The sequence below is a fragment of the Nothobranchius furzeri genome, chromosome 1 (genome assembly GCF_043380555.1).
Source record: "Nothobranchius furzeri strain GRZ-AD chromosome 1, NfurGRZ-RIMD1, whole genome shotgun sequence".
Taxonomy (NCBI): domain Eukaryota; kingdom Metazoa; phylum Chordata; class Actinopteri; order Cyprinodontiformes; family Nothobranchiidae; genus Nothobranchius; species Nothobranchius furzeri.
Window position 1 is genome coordinate 64064263 of NC_091741.1, and position 17532 is coordinate 64081794.

At 41.1% G+C, this 17532-nt stretch overlaps 1 protein-coding gene across 1 annotated transcript in view; it reads left to right on the forward strand.

The window, feature by feature from the left end:
* Positions 1-17532, forward strand: part of tmem178bb (transmembrane protein 178Bb) — a 69222-nt gene that overhangs the window by 21943 nt on the left and 29747 nt on the right. Inside the window, exon 2 of the mRNA XM_015952947.3 lies at positions 14149-14262. Within this exon, the coding sequence (XP_015808433.3) occupies positions 14149-14262 (114 nt within the window). The remainder of the gene's footprint in view (positions 1-14148; positions 14263-17532) is intronic.

Consider the following 17532-nt stretch of genomic DNA (forward strand, 5'->3'; position numbering starts at 1 on the left):
GAAAATCAACACGATCTATTAGGTGTCCCAGAAGGCTTATATCTGAAGACAGTGACCATGAAGAAGGACAGATTTCCAGTGAACCAGGATATGAACGTTTGTTCAGTCTTTGTTTTTTATTTTTTTATTTGAACAACCCTCAACTATTTGCTAATTGTAAGATTCAGCATCATTCCAGCATTATTTATCTTTTTACAATAAATAATTATTTTTGCTAAAACAAATGTTTTTGGTATAGCAGTGCACGTTGTGCAAGAGAAGCACCCCATGGCATTGTGAGGTGTGCAGGACTCTGCCTGCAGCTGGAGAGAAACTGCTTCAAGGTCTACTACATCAAATAAAATCGTCTGAAAGTTTACAAAAATAAATGGTCTTAAAAACCGCTACAAGACACCAAGGTTCAAACTTTTTAAAGAATAGATGCATTTCAGTTCAAAGTTTAAATTGTTTGCCCAGTAATTTTGAAGTTCAGTAATAAATGTAAAAAATTCAAATCCGTTTTTTGCTTTTTTCACTTTTAAGCTGATTTTTTAAAGGCTGTAATAGAAATACATTCTAAATAGAAGAAGAAGAAGAAGAAGAAGAAGAAAATATCATTTCTATAGCGCCTGTCAAGATAAAAATCACGAGGCGCTTCACAAAAACAAAAATATAAATATAAAAAAGCATTTAGAAAATGTTTAAAAATATATTTAAAATGAGCAGAAATAGGCAATTGGGATTTAAAAGAAAAAACGTTAAGAAAGAGAGAGTGAATAGGAAAGAGGGAAATCAGTGAGGAAGGTGGAATAGGTGGGGATAGCAGAATAAAGAGAGAGAGGTGAAGAAGGTCATACAAAAGCCAGCTTGAACAAGTGAGTCTTCAGCTGCTTTTTAAAGGAGACCACTGAGTCCACTGATCTCAGGCTCAGGGGGAGAGAGTTCCAGAGTCTGGGGGCCACAGCAGCAAATGATCTGTCACCTTTGGTCTTCAGCCTGGTGCTGCACAACCAGTAGGCTTTGATCACTGGACCTCAGGGACCTGCTGGGGGTGTAGGGACTAAGAAGATCACCAATGTAAGATGGTGCTTGTCCATGTAAGGCCCTATAGACCAGAACCAGGATCTTGAAATGAACCCTGAAGTTGACTGGCAGCCAATGAAGCTGGAGGAGAAGCGGCTTCACGTTTCTTTTCGTGAAATGTTATAGTGGTTTGGAAATACAAACCATACACTGAAAGCTGAGGTTGTTCTGAAAAAAGGAGTAGAGTTACACACACTTTGCCCTTTTTATTACAATTTTACAGCCATAAGATTAAAAAAAAAAACAGGCGGCCCTGTTATAATTATGGTCATAAGAGGGTTATTAAGACTGTGATGCACAAACAGGAAGTGATTGGTAGTCATTCCACTCTAATCCAGTTGGTGGCAGTAATGCACCAAATTGTTGTTTGCCAAGTGCCATGAGACCACAAATAAGAATAAGAAGAGAGGCGGGAGCATTCGTAACAAACTCAAAGCGATAGTCAAAACATTAAGCATGACATGAAGTTATCCTAGTGGCTCCAATGAGAGAAAGAAGCAGCATGCTTCATAAAAGCTTTTATCTTCACTTCTGAAAGTGAAGTTGTTTTTCGATGTAAACATCAAAAAGAAGCAGAAAGGAAAGACAATGGAAAATGTTTAAAGGGAGGAAAACAGACCAAAATGGAAAATAGAAAAAAAATTACTAAGGCTAAAGCACAGGAGCGCTGACAGAAAAAGAAAGCAGAGCAAATATTGAAAGCACTCAAAGGGAGGGAAGTACAGGAAAAAAGAGGAGGACTAATAAAAAGGGAAAATAACTCATGTCAGAAGAGGGGAGAGTTTCACAAATCCAGTTAAAGGTAAGATTGTTGAAAATTTAGTGTAAGGGGCCCCATGTCTGTGTTCGCCTTGGGCCCCCAAATTGCTAAATCCGCCCCTGTAAAGGTGCTCAGAATACCACACAGGGCTCCCTTCATTTGTTGTTTTTTAACTGAACTACCAAACTCAGTCTGAAACTTTGTTCTTCAGGATTGTTACTTTTTTAATTAATTTATGTTTTTAAACATAATTTTATACACTTGAGATGAAACATCTCGTTTTCGAGTGGGTCCTCCTTTACAAGAAAAAGAAGAACAAAAATTAAGAGCAAGACAGCAGAGCAAAAATCAAAATCAAAACATCACAACAATCATTAACAGACCCCCCCCCCCCCCCCACACACACACACACACACACACACTCAAAGGCTCACAATACTTCACCCCACACTACAGGACCCCAACTAAAAAGGACAAAACAAAAGCAACAGCCAGTTGAACGAATACAATTAGTAACATAGACAATTATTCCTGAAGATAGTTGACCAGAGCCCTTCGAAAACTTGTGAATGATGATAAACAACGAATAGATAAAGGAAGATTATTCCAATCACATGGAGCCTTAAAACCAAAAGCATGTTTCCCTACCTCTCTTTTCACTCTAGGAACAACAAAAAAGAGCTGGTCATTATGCCGCAGGCTGTAAAGTGAATTATAGGGAATTAAATGTATTTTAAGATTATCCAGATAATTTAAGTAAAAGGTTTTAAAAATGAACTGAAACCAGTGAAACTGTCTCCTGACAGCGGGTGCGAACCAGGACAACTGTCGAGACATCACACTTCTATGTGTCCTAAATGGACAACGAAGAACAAAACGACAGAGACTATTATAAGCAACATCAATAGAGTGCAACCAGGAGGATGATGTGTTCTGATAGATAATGTCCGCACAGTCCAGAATAGGCAGAAGCAGCTGTGTGGCGATTCTTTTCCTAACCAGAAAGTTTAAACAATTAACAGACTGATAGAGGATTTTAAGACGAGAATTGAATTTTTTTGTAGTTGATTGTATTTGTGTTTTAAAGGATAAATCAGGTTCCAGCCAAACATCAAGATATTTTTTGGTCTCCGTGGTCTCCAGCTGGTATTTAAGGATAACAGTTGTGTGAAACTCCAGCTGTATTTAACAAATAGCAATCAGACATCAGTAAAGAGTGTTTCCTAACACCAACTGTTGTTTAAAGCTGTTTGTAAAACAGACTGGTCATGATAAGATGTCTGTTAGCAGGAATAATGAGGCAAAACTGTCACCCTGCTCTGTGATCCCCTACAGTAGGCATGTCCAAACTGCAAGGCCACTTTTGGCCCTCAGAGAGACTCTATGTCACCCTCAGCTGCATATCAAGAATGGTAGGATTTTGTCTCTCCTGAAGGCTGTTGATGCTGATAGTAATGTGTCAGACTACGACTTGATATCAGTAGATAATGAACCTTAAAATAGTCAAATTAGTATCTGGGGAAAAAAACTTCCCCATTTATTTATGAAAGTTCCCCCACCAAAGGTTGTGCCAATGAGGCAACATGGGTCGAGAAATAAGGCGAATACCGTAATTCACACACACGACTGCTGAAATGTTTTTAACAGGTGTTGCACCAGTCAGGAGGAAGAACCACTCTGAAGCTGAGATGCACCAGCTGAAGTTTTTTAAGTTGGTTCTAGTTTCCAGTTGCAATCAGATCCTCATTACTTATCCATCAGCAGCAAAACAATACTGTGATCAAAACGTTCTCCTGCACCCTCTGGTCCAGGTTCTGTCCCAGCAGGTTCAGATACCTGTCTGTTTATCTCCTGGCTTTGAGACATTAACAGTAGACATTAACAGTAGACATCAACAGTAGGGTGTCTCCTCTGTCATATGACCTCTAAACGAGTCAAAGTGAGGGCACGGAGCAGAGAAACATGTCTGAAACTTTTCTCTAAGCGTGTCTTCGATAGATAAAAGCGTTTGGAGAGCACAGATCCTGTAACCCAGGACCACCTGACACCTGTTGGTTGTAGCCTGATCATCTCAGACCCCATGTATATTTTAGTTGCTTCTCTGCATCTCACTTTCTACAGCAGCTACGGCGCAGTGTGACACATCTGGGCCAGTAGCTGCACATCTGTATGAAACATCTGATCTAAAACAGCTGTATGAAAAAGTTTCAAAATGCTTATTCTATAGTAGTTGTTATGATTGTTACAAACTGGAGAAAAATGAAATGAATAAACGCTGTAGCTGGATCTGTAAAAAGTTATTTATCTAAATTTAACTTTTTTACTATTTCCTTGGAAGGTCGTGACTTTGGGTCTTCACATTGGGATGGTAGTCAGCCCATTCTGGGTCTGTTTTCCCCACATCTGGAACAGTTTTAATTAGTGAAAGCCTCAATTCAGCCACTGGGTTTGGGGCGGGGCAAGGCGGGTCACCATCGGCTGGCGTGGACTGGTATGAGTCTGATATTTCAGGCAAGCGTTTCTACTGCAGTTAGGGCTGTCACTTGACAGGTGGGATTAAACGTGCAGTCATGCACGACTTCATAATTAAGCTGTGAAACCATTCGGTATACTTGTGCTGCAGTTATTGGTCTGCAGAGCTAAAGATAAAAACAAAATGCTTACCACAGGTTCCAGCTTCACATGACACTCGCAGTCTGAGTCCAGGCCTGCCTCGGTTTGCTGGTCCGTAGCTATAAACAGCATCCAGAACCTTGAAGTGCCTCCATGCATTTATCCCATTTCCAGTTCAAAACGAGTTGATTTAGCCATTATTTAGACCTTTGCATCAGTTTGGTGTTTTCCAGTTATTGTGTCAGAAACACAATAATACTCTGGAAGACCTGGAAGTGCAACAGCTCACCAACGCTATCTGTGCTCCTAGCTAACTGTGTAATATGAAAATCACCTCTATGGAAATGTTTTTCATGGACTGCTTTGAAACCTGATTAGAGTTGTTTTAAAATGACAGTAAACCACTTTGGTCATGTCACTAAGCTACTTAGCAAGTCCATCTCTGTTTCTCCAGACCGAGGCTATTTAGCCATCCATCTACAACTAGGAAAATATTAGAATTAATATTAGAATGAATGTTAAAAACCTCTTCTAAATGTATGTATGGTTTCTTTATGAGAAGCACAGGACAGCAGTGTGGCTTGTTGAGGCCAGAGATGTCTTCAGTTACCAGTAACATATTTAAAGCACTGGTTAGACTGGTACAGAAAGATAGAGGGAGGTCTCTCAGCTTGAACTGAATCCAGTCTCAGATTACAGGCAGGAAATATATTATTAATGTATAAAACACAAGGGTTAGAGTTACTGTTCACTCATTCACTCAAACAGGAGAAAAGTCAGTCAGACATAACACAGGTAAAAAGGCAAGATGTCTCATGCCGAGAGCGAAGAACACTTTTTTCTAGAACATTTAAGAATACACGCCCATGGATTAGACGGCCACCTCCCTAAGATTAACTAGTCCCAAAAATAAACATTTTCACTGAGCATGATGCACATTTCTAAATGTGATTCACTCGCGTGAAAACATGTGCATATAAACATGCAGCTCCAAACATTTAGAGCAATCACTTCCAATCACCAGCAGTAATGGAGAGGAAATGCTGTTTACGGAAGGCTGAAGGGCAATTTGAATGCAATGACTGAGCCAGGAATCCATTTAGGAGAGCAGCAGCAATAATAAGCCCCACTCAGCACCAGCAGGATCCGGTCCACCCAGGAAGGGGCAGACCAAAGGTTTGAAATCAGGCTTTCTCAGACGTTACTGAAGCTCCAAGAATTCAGGAGGTCACAGGTCAAAGTACATTTCCTTTTGTTTGTTTGGTTGGTTGGTTAGTTCGCTCTTAATTGTTTGCTCGTTTGTTTGTGGGTTGATTGAATGGCGTTCTGGTTACCTGGTTGATTGGTCAGACTCTCTGGGCCTGATTTTGTACAGAGGTGGCCAAAATTTTGACAGATGTTTCTATGGTTACTGAAGTAGAATGACAGCGTTTCGGGAGGCTTTTTGACAATTAAAAGAAGTTGATCCAAAAACAGTGTTGGACCTTTTTTTTCTAAACTTCTGCAGTTCATCTTGACGTGCTGTCAATCAACTTCTTGTCCAGATCCTGACTTCATCATCAATGTTCTGAGTTTATTAGAATCTGTGTATTTGTTTGTCCACCTGCCTCTTGTGGATTGACCAAAGGTTCTACATGGGATTAAAATCTTAGCTTTAAGGCCTAGTGCTCCACTGTGTTAGAAGATACATTGTTCATCCTAAACTGTTCTAGGCTGGTTGAGTGTAGCTCCTCCGGGAAGATGTTTAGGTACCGTTATTTATTCAAGGTTGCTCTGAGACTAAACTGTGAGAAAGCCCACTCTCCTATGGCTGAGAAGCATATCCAAACATGATTGATCTCAGGAGGCTTCAGTGTTGGTGGGACACAAGACTGATGGTCGTTTTGATTTATCTGAGAAATTGACTTTCTCCCAGTCCTCAGCAGTCCAAACCCTGGACCGATAAGCAAATAAATCAATCTGTTCCTGGTGATTATCCTGGACAGAAAAGGCTTCTTTACTGTCCTTTTTGACACCAGGTCACCCTCAACAAGGTCTTCAGCTCACTTTGCAGAAGACTGATACTTACTGCTGCTTTTCCTGAGCAAGAGGATCAGCTTTTGGAGACTTTGCTGGTGCTGCTGGTCTACCTTGGAGCCCTGAAGCCTCGTTTGTTTCAGAGGGACTTGGTGCTTAGCTTTAATCCATGGGTTCTCTTTAGAACATTCTGGAGTTTTAAACTGACTTCATTGTAACCCGGACAAACATGTTAGTGCATTAATGTAGTTCAGAAAGCATGTTCCAGTTTAAAAAGGGATAAAAGCTAGAGTTCATTAAATGTTAAAAGTATTATTGTATTTCATGTATGTGGTGAAGTTTAAAACTGTTAAGAAGTGCCTAAGTATAAGTTAAAAGCAAGCAATGTTTAACACGTTTTAATGTACTTTATTTTGGTTTTATTGTGAAAAAGGAAGTGCTAAGATGCGATCGGGGGAGGAGCAGGAGAAAGCTTGGCGAGTATGACGGGAGAAAAAAGACGCACATGTCCGAAGCATAGTAATTTAAATAAGTTTCCGGATTCTTGACTTAATGGCCGGTAATGTATGCTTGTTTAATGGTTCCTGGACTACTTGTGGACACTTTAGCTCGACGTTTGATCTGCAATAGTACTTTGAAGCAGTTTAGCGGACAGTTAGCTTTCACTAGCTAAGTGAAAGTAGCACTCGGAGCATTGTTAAGCTAATTCAGCTAACTGTGGAGACTACCGCTTCATTCTTCCGGCCTGGAGGTGAAGAAAAGTCGTGAGTGGCGTGTTAACTGACTGCTAGAGACTGCCTTTGGATTACCTTGTAATATTTTTTGTGCTTTTTGCCCGGACATCGCTCGTTGGAAGTGTGAGCCTGTACCTGGACCAGCAGACGGGACACGGTTTGGCGCCAGTTTCCCAAGGGTTTGGTTGTAGTGATGTGTCGGTCGCGAACGAACCGGCTCTAAGAGCCGGCTCTTTGAAGTGAACGACGGGAGCCGGCTCATCATTGGGAGCCGTCCCCTCCTCTCCCCCTCCCCTCTTGCTTTGGTGAACACTGCAGGCGATTGGTCAACATGTGTAACTGTGTGACCAGACTGTCCACACAGAGCAGTAGGGACGGGGAAGAGGGAGGATCAGACTCAGACACACAGCAGAGCACATGCGGGTGGAGATAGACGAGAGGGAATGAGGAGGAGGAAAAAGGCGAGCGAGATAGAGAGGAGAGTGCGACGAAGATGGTGAGAAAATGAGCGCCAGCAGTCGGAAAGTGAAGATTTCTTAAAGTGTTCAGTTATTAAATCCATAGAAATGATAAATATTTGATATATTGCATTTGTTTACATTAGTAAATCATTTTACATATAGTTAGCATTATTTTGGTTATAAATGTACTCTACGCAACAGAAAATCTGAGGAGCCATTTGGGAGCCAAAAGAGCCGGCTCTTTTTGGTGAGCTGAGCCAAAAGAACCGGCTCTCTAAAAAGAGCCGGAATTCCCATCACTATTTGGTTAAAGTTTAAGTCCCAAAGTTAAAGTCCCATTAGCTGTCACACACACAGGTGTGTGTGTGCGAAATTTATTCTCCGCATTTGACCCATCCCCTGGGGGAGCGGTGAGCTGCAGACAAGCTGCGCTCGAACCCCTGATCTCCCAGTCTCAGGGCGGACACTCTACCACTAGGCCACAGAGAAAGGCATCTACCACTAGGTCACAGAGAAAGGCATCTACCACTAGGCCACAGAGAAAGGCATCTACCACTAGGTCACAGAGAAAGGCATCTACCACTAGGTCACAGAGAAAGGCATCTACCACTAGGTCACAGAGAAAGGCATCTACCACTAGGCCACAGAGAAAGGCATCTACCACTAGGCCACAGAGAAAGGCATCTACCACTAGGCCACAGAGAAAGGCATCTACCACTAGGCCACAGAGAAAGGCATTTTGTTGTGAGTTTGAGAATGTTGAGCTACCAATTCAGGTACCTTTTTTTGTTTAATTGCTCTATTGAGAGTGAAGTGGCCATTGTGTTTTGGGCCTCACCGCTCCCTAGCGTCACTCAGGTCTGCAACTTTGAGGTTTTCTATAGTTGTGGAAGCTGGCTAGTGTGCTTGTGTGTGTGATGAGCCCCTCACATATTTGAGTTATAACTGAAGTTTGAGTTTATTGATTGAATGTATTTGTTTTTTTTTAATGTTGTTCAAAACTAATAATTCAGTAAATTACTAGTTTAAATTTAACTGCGTTTGGTAATTGTGTTAGGAGAAAAATGTTGTGAGTTAAAGGGAACTTGTACTCAAAGTATGTAGAAATACGAAGGATTTGAGGTACAGTGTTTTAAAGGGGAATTCGAATCTTTAATGCTACATTATAGAGTCTAGGGAGTCCTTACCTATTCCAGAGGGTAAAGGTGGGCTATATCATTAAAACAGAAACATTGAGATGGTAAATGCTTTTTATTCTCTTAACTTTGCTGCAGCAGTAGAAGTGTGTGTGTGTGAGTGTGTGTGTGTGTGTGTGTGTGTGTGTGTGTGTGTGTGTGTGTGTGTGTGTGTGTGTCATGGTGATGTTTGCTTAGTGCTGGTTCTTCTCCAGTTGCCTTGTCATCCATTAAACGTTCAATAAAACAATTCCTTCTCTCACATTGTTTTGATCCTGATGGAGAATGAGGAAGATCTAAATGGTGAGCCTCAGACAGGATAGGTTTTAATGTATAATTGACCCAATGCTTGTCTAAACTAATGTGAGGATTATAAGATGAACTCATGTACATAAAAAGTGATGAATCTGCTCTGGAAACAGCTTTGACAGTTAAGTAAAACTAATTCCTATCGCTTAACCTTTTTGAATACTGTCTTGAATGGAAACGATAAAATTGGGTTTAAAAGCCAATTGGAGACCTATTGTCAGGGAAAGTCTTAGCTCTACCTTGACTCGTTGTCTTTGGTTGTTGAAAAAGGCTCCAACAGGTGTAACGATCACCCGTCACCTCCAGAAAGGAGAATCTTAGATCTTTACTGTGTGGACATGGAGACCACAGAGTCTCTGGGAAACACTGGAGTCAACACAAACTGGCAGATCTAGGAGGAGAGTTGTGGCTCTAGTCCAGGTCCTGGAACACCAAACCAGGTGGCCATGGGGTTGTGGCTCTCTGGTCCTGTAGTCGTGGAGAAGGCTTATGTCTTAAAGGCCGTCTTTCATTTTAAACACACGTTGAAGTGCTTATATCGTAATATGCCTAAACTTTTTATTTTCATTGAATAAAAGGAAGATATTTGAAAATAAAATGAGCTATTAATGATCCAACTCTGCTTACCTAGCTAATCCGGTTTAAAGCGGCGCCTCTAGCTGGAAACCGGAAGTGATGCACACGGAGGAAAACGTTTCCGACTCTACTAAGCAATGGATTCACAGCAGCAGAACGAGGCGTCAGAATTTGAACATGAATTTACAGTTATTTATAATACTGAAGGTGCACAGCCATACAGTTTTGAGCCAGCAGCAAGAGGGGATGACAACAGGCAAAACAGGTCATTTAAATGGTGAAAGAAGAGCTATAGAAATGTGGGATCTTCAAAATGCACACAGACTTGGAAATGCTAACTGGTAAGAGCATGTTTTATTTTTAAAGATATTTCGACAGAAAATGTCCTGACAGATTACATCAAATACCTAGCCACATAACTTAAAGAAATACTAAATTCAAATTAAAAATGGTTAATTTATACAAAGTTTGGGTCAAGGTTCCTCATAGCCCTAGCACCCCTTTGTTAAATTAGCTGTTATTACATTAGCCTAGCCTGGTAAGCCTTCCATGCGAAAATATCCTTGTGATTCAGCAAAAAAGATTCTAGGCTGATGAGATTATTCATAATCCCCCCTCAAACCTTTTCATATAGTTTGGGATTTTGTTTGTACAAATGAAACGTTGCAGATCTCATGTCCCAAAAAGTCCACCGTAAAACTGTGACCTATTGTAGATTTACTTAATTAATTTGACATTTTAACAATAAGTAACTTATTCTGTTGTATGAATGACAGTAATTGGCCATATGCTCTTTGGGATAAAGTTTTCTGTCATGACATCTTATAAGATTCAGTCATGATCATTCTCTTATTTCATTTGCTTATTTATTTTTATTTATTTTTTTTTTTTTTACTGCATATTAGGTGTTGGTGTGGCCGGTGTGGGCCAATGGACAGCATTATTCACAGCATTTGTTATCAGGAACTGGAACCATTCAGGGAGCTCTTGTTGATTCTGGACCCACCAGTACCACATCTCCTCTGTTTAACGGGCCATGCTGGATTTGAGGGCTGCTGCTTGAATCCTTTTGTGTTGATGCTAGCTTATCAAACATTTAAGGGGCAACATGGACCCCTACATCTGCAGTTCAATGAGTAAGAGCATATTGATCCACTAATGTCATAAGTATAAAGTTTAGCAACAGTGCATCACTGTCATCATCTATATTTGACAAAATGCTGCTGAAAATAGTCATTAAAAATTTCCTGCTAACAACAAAAGACAAATCTTTAACATTGCTGACAATTCCACTTCATTTTGCAGACAGTATCGTCATGTTGCCTATAGACAGATGATCCGATGGACACATGGCATCACTGGGTGACACATCCGCAAACCTCTGCCATCTTGTGTGGTGAACGCCATCAGAGCAGCCTTCCCAGATGAAGCTGGACACTACAAAGGCTTCAGTGGCCTAGTCTGGATTAGTGTGGCTCAGAAACTATTACTTTGTACATAATCCAACAGGAAAATGTTAGTATTTGCTGCTTGTAGTCCACTGACTTGAAACAATCATTAAATTATGTCATTCCTGCTCTTGTATTTTGCCTTGGCCCCCAAAATGCCTTGAAACGGCTCTGGGTGTGTGACTGAGTTTTGAAGGTGATCTGAATTGTATCAAATGTACAAATATTACATGTATATAACGTATTGCTTTATACAGGTAAAAACGTGTAGTGGACACAAATATATGTACATTTTACTTTTCAACACTTTGTTTTGTTTTCTTGTTTTTATTTAACTATTTTCCTGTCCTGTTTGTCTCTCATCTTCCTGCATCTCCTCTAAACTCTCCAGAAAAACTGCTGTCTGGATTCTTACTTTTTCACCTCATCAGTTACTTTTGAGCAGATCAAAGGGATCTCCTGACCGCAAAGCGGAGAGCGCGTTTAGATGCTGCGTCAGTGAGGTGAAATCACCGCAGCACAGGTGATGAGCTCTGCAGTAGCAGAGCGCTTCAGGCACAAATAAGACAGAAAGTAGAGAACATGTGCGGACATGAACGATCGTGTGTTAATTATAGTTTTTTGGTTGCACCACTTTGAGAATGGACCTTGCGCTGGACGCAGCTGCCTGGAGCGCTGCACACCAACGATCATTCCTCTGTCGCTTTCTGCTCAAAAGAGTCCATGAATGATGTGATATGGGTAGAAAACTTTTTTCGGCTCCCCTGGATGTGTAGGATATCCAGCTCCCCCATAATTCGATCCCTGCTCCTGGATGAAAAACCCGACATTTTCATCAGTACAAGAACCCCCCCCCCGGACGCCCGGACAGAGAGTGAAAAGTGGACATGTCCAGGGAAAAGAGGACGTACGGTCACCCTAGTTTAATATAAAGCGGGAGATTACAGATACAGTATTTTACTCGTGTCCTTGCTGCCCTGGGCCTGGGCCCTTTAGAGTTCGTGGGCCCCTGGGCAATTGCCCAGTTGCCCATATGGTTAATCTGGCCTTGCATGGGGATGTAAGCCCTGATAAATAGCCTGGCATGAATCTCAAAATAACACCTGGAAACTACACTAAAGTAGGAAATATTTGAGTGTTTTCTAAAAGACAAAAAATGTACACAAACATTAGCGCGAGTCCTTCAAGTGAATACAGCTGTACAAAATCACGTTATGAACTGGTGAAGCAGCTGGTTGAAACCGGAGGCAAGCAAGGGTTGTTCGTGGAGCTCAAATTATTATTTTAACCAGAATCACCGTGTCAGTTATTTTTCTGCTCACCGTGATTATAGAGAAAATGTATTTGTTACGCAAGGATGAAGTGGGGCAGTTTATCTCACTTAGCTGCGCAATTACAGCCTAACAGGGCTAAATATAGACATTATTTGTATAAACACATTTCTATCATAGAATGTTTTTGTCATGAACGGTTTTTAGAAATTAAACAACACTTACTGTACTCTGGCTACTTCCAGCTTGTGAGTCGCTGACCTGTGTGTAGCTCCTGAGTCTCCTGCTGCTGGAAGGAGCCGCCATAGTTGTTGTCGTTCCGGGCGCGGCTGCTCCCGGTCCTTCTCCCTTGTTGCCTTTTCCATGTATCGATGGTACTGCAGTGGATTTCAGTCTGATTTTGTCCATTTTTCTGAACCCCATCCTGTGTTCAATCAAGTCTCCCTCGATATAATCTTCCTCGCAGAAATGCACACCACAAATCACGGAGTTGTTCGAGACTACTGCTGGTAAAATCCTGCCTTTTTACCCCAACAAATCTCACCCAAGCACGGAAAGCTGGGTTTTTCTGCTTTGGGAATTGGAAAACACGATGTCCAGACAAACTGGAGTTTGTACAACCCCCATATGCACAAACGTTAACCATATTTGAACTAGTTTACTTGGTTTTACCTCAGCAACTAAAAATGACCGATTTGTTGTTGTCCTCTCGTTTGCCTTTGCGTTTACCTGTGGGCACGTCACGTGACTCTAAAACCGCGCGTTTTTTGGGGGGGTGCTTGCTCTCATTCCTTTATTTAGTATTTTTAAACACCTGCTAGGCTAGTTGTATGGAAACCTGGGAGTATAACCACAGTAGCTTTTTTACATTAGATTATGCTTTTGTTTTTGCCATTTTAAAGAACATGAAAGATGGCCTTTAAGAGAAATTCTTTAATGAGTACCAGCTCGTTCCCAGTGCAGGTTGGACGCCTGCTCTGATTTGGTTTAGGATGTTTATGGTCTGGATCTCGAGATGACCTCAATGAGACGAGGGGATTGGTTTAGGAACCTCAGGTTCTCATGTTTGCCACTTGCAGATCATGTGGCTGTGTTCTTTAATCTGTGACCTTCAACATGACCTTGAGCAGTTCCCTGTTGAGATGAGAGTCTGCTCCACCTGGTCAGAGGTTTTGTTTCTAGGTCACCATGTCCTGAGTGAGGTGAAAACCTTGGTGTTGCTGCTCTTCTGATCTTGCTCCATACAGTATCTGTTTGTTCATGTTGACTCTGCATGAGAACGTCTGGTGTGAGCACAGGGAAGATGTTGAATCAGTGTGAGGAAGTTGGTCTGAACATTCTGATAATTCAGAGGAAATATCTTTTTAAAAATAAAATATTAAACGAGTGTCAATAATCAACATGAGTCTTATACTGAGCTGTGCAAACACAGGTCAGACCCTGGTGGTTCAGGATTAAGTCCAAGTCTCCTTGGACCTAGAAAGCATTGTCATAATCTGCAGGAAGAGCTGGGTTCAGGACCTATGATCTGCTACATGAGTAGATGACGACATGTTTCTGTACAGCCTATTCTAATTAACTGATTCTGGAGGAGTGTGAACCAAACCAGCTGTTTTGCAGACTGGACCACAGATGGTGAACACTAACCTGGACTGACTCTCGTGTAAATATGTCACGTTAACTTCAAATGTTTTAGAAGATAATTTCTGCTTTCTCTGTATAGGTTCAATTGCAAGATGTTCCAATATCAAGTACCACTACTCGTCTGCTGCAATCCCCAAAAACCTGTCCTACAACATCACCAGGACCATAAGGCAGGATGAGTGGCACTCCCTCCGTAAGTCTGCTTTTTAACTCACCAACCTTAAGGTTTCATGGGAAACAAACTGCTGCTTAGAGACTGAATTTCTCTTCTGAATGTGTTTCTGATGATCTGATGAAGGAATCAAACCAACAAACCTTCACTATTTTAACGATTTGTTAGTTACATCTTAAGTAATGACCCATAAAATGTGAGATTCCATAGGAAATATGAAATCAATTTGGTGGATCTTTGAATATTTCCTTAACCAGAAGATCGGAACTTTTTATTGCGGGGATTAGATAACCGTATTAACCCAGAGACAAGAGAGAGAGTCAAGTTTTAAAGTTTAAGAAGATTTATTTCTAAACTATTTAAACAAGACTAACTTTAAACACTATGTGTATGATGTAACTAAGGTGGAGTAAGACTGAGGATGGTGTGTGTGTGAAATATGTTCAGAACCAGCAAATCCAGAGAGACTATTAGTTCAGAGTGGGAGTGAAAGGGTGTTTCGCTCTAAGCTTTGGTTTGGAGATTATAACACTCATTGAGACGCCATCTGTCGATCTACGTACCCCAACGGAAGCCCCCATTTAGATTCAGAATGTCGGGATCCAGCTTGGACCCTCTTGGAACCGACGCCTGTAGATATGCAGCGGTTGCTGACCCATCCAGTCTTGAGTTACTCCCAGGTCACAACAGTTTATTGGCATCAGTGAGACCCTGAGGGGGTCGTGATGGTTCAGCTTTTATTCTGAAGGAACCATTGCAGCAGGTGGAACATGCAACAGATTTAATCCAGCATGTCGTTAGGTTCTTTCGGCTTAAAGAGGAAAGTTACGGATTGGCCACTCCGATAACTTCTCTAGAACGCTTTGAACTCAAGTTAAGATGACGTGGGGCATAGTTTTATAATTTGGATGTTTTGATTTACTGTCGAATCAGAATTTGACAACAAAAGAGGATTATACAAGCACCAACAAAACCACACCTCGCGTCAGATCTGGAATGTTCTGATTGGATCAGAAAAAGGAAATGTGTCATGTGACTTTAGCATTACGTGTGATCAGTCTAGTGTAAATATTTAAAGTTATATTACTTATTAAAAATACTATCATAGGATTATAATATCAAGTAATTAATATTCTTATTACACAAATTGATTGAACATTGAGCTTCACATGATTATTTGGACAAACAAAGTTATTTGATTATTATTTAAAGAGAAAGAGTTCTTCGACTTCTTACTTCTTTCTTGTGCTGTCCGAGGAAGCAAGAGTTTAGATAAGAGCACAGAGCATGAGTGGCCTTGGCCCATATCTTGTATATTAGGCATGTGTCAGAAACTTATGGTTTTGCTTGGGCAGAGCAAATAGAGCAGGGCTTTTTTGGTCAAAGATGGACAATTCATCACGCTACATATCCCCCCTTTTCAAGGGCACGGTGGTCCATCAGAGACCACCTGGCATTGAACAACAGAGGCCTGGAGGGTCTCCGTCGAGAATGCAAGATGTCATTTCCCAGGCAGAGGCCAAAAGTATATAATTTCCTTCGGAAGAGGGTAAATCCTTTCAAGGCGGTTTATCAAAAGTCAGCAAATCATGAATATATCCTCAGGAGGGGAATAAGTCAACAGTAATTTGATCCTTGTAATTGCACTTAGCGTAATCCAGAATAGGAAGAGGACGAGCAGGCAGCGGATCCGGTCCCAACGAACGAAACATCCCAGCAGCAATAGCCGGAATCCACGGACATCCAGGTCCAACGAGCCGGAACACCAAGCAGCAGTAGGATCCGAAGACAAATCATAGGCCAACCCAGGAATCGAGGATCATTGGCGAAACTCAGTAGAGGAGAGAAAGCACAACACAGGGCACTTCAATGTAGACGCAACAAGATGGCGCCTGATGCAAATCAATAAAGAAAAATAAACCTGGCACTATGTGTACCTGTATGTACTATGTGAAGCAATTATGTGAACAGAGTTCAAGTGAAGAAATGAATGCAATACACTACGTGTACTGGAAAAGTGGTGTAAAAGGACAAATTAACAAAACCCTATACTATATGTATAGGAGAAGTCACGACACTAAGTAAAAATGTCATCAAAATGATGGGCAAAAATGGTTGTAGCCCATTACTGGTAAATTAACAAAGTTAATCATAAAGTTTTTAAAACTTAATCAACTGTAGGTAAAATAATATAAAAAGATAGACATGAGTGTCGAAGAGCACTAAAATGTAAATCAGTGAGGTTAGTAATCAACCTATATGTAAATATACCCCATAAGGAATTAAGATTAGTAAAAATAAACAAATTTGGATAACACAACAGTATGTGAAATTAAACCCATTACTGTTAACTTACTGATTACCTGACTTCAGGAACCCACAGCATGACTATCTCAAATCACCCAAGTCTGCACGTCATGTATAAACAGGAAAGAACCATGCACACACACAAACAGACAAACTTGTGTAACTCGAAATAGAGAACTATGGAACCGACGAGGTATGAAACCACCCCCCTTTCGAAGTCGGTAAGTTGTTGGTGGTAGCATTGTCCAAATTAGTGGAACCCTTGTGCGGTTTGATTTTGTCCCTGTGGACCCACTTATAGACGGGCTCCTTGTTTGTTTGGGTAATCTTGATCTGATAAACGACTGGAGAGAGCTTAGCAGTTATCAGGTATGGGCCTGACCACTTTGGCAAAAGTTTCTTAGCCAGCTTACCAGAGGTGTTCTTTTGGTTACTCCAACTCATCAGCTGAGTTCAACATCTTCTTGGACAAAGCCTGCCCTGATGCTCGAGAGTGCTACACTATTTAGCTAACCTCCCCTACCTCCTCTCCAAGTACACGAGTTGAGTGTGGATCAAATAACCAGCCCTACAGGAGCACCACAGGGTTTCAGACGACACAGCAGATTTATTCAGTCTGAAACTAAATAGTTCTCTGTTGAGCCACACACACACACACACACACACACACACACACACACACCAAGATTCACAGCTGTCTAGGAGTAAGTTTTGTCACAGAAGCAGGGGCGGATTTAGGACTGAAGAAGATCCGGGGCTTAACACACACATACGCAAACGCACACACACGTGACATGCACTAGTCAACATCATATATAGTTGTCTTGTACCACATAATTTTTAATCTGAAGCTACATATTAAGCATATTCAGGGTAGAGTATTGTTCCTGTTAGTGTTTAGTGTGAGATGATAGTAAATATTCCCTTTCTTTCTCCATCAACTTTACTTGATAGTAAGCTAACTTTAGGCAAACCAGCAGCACA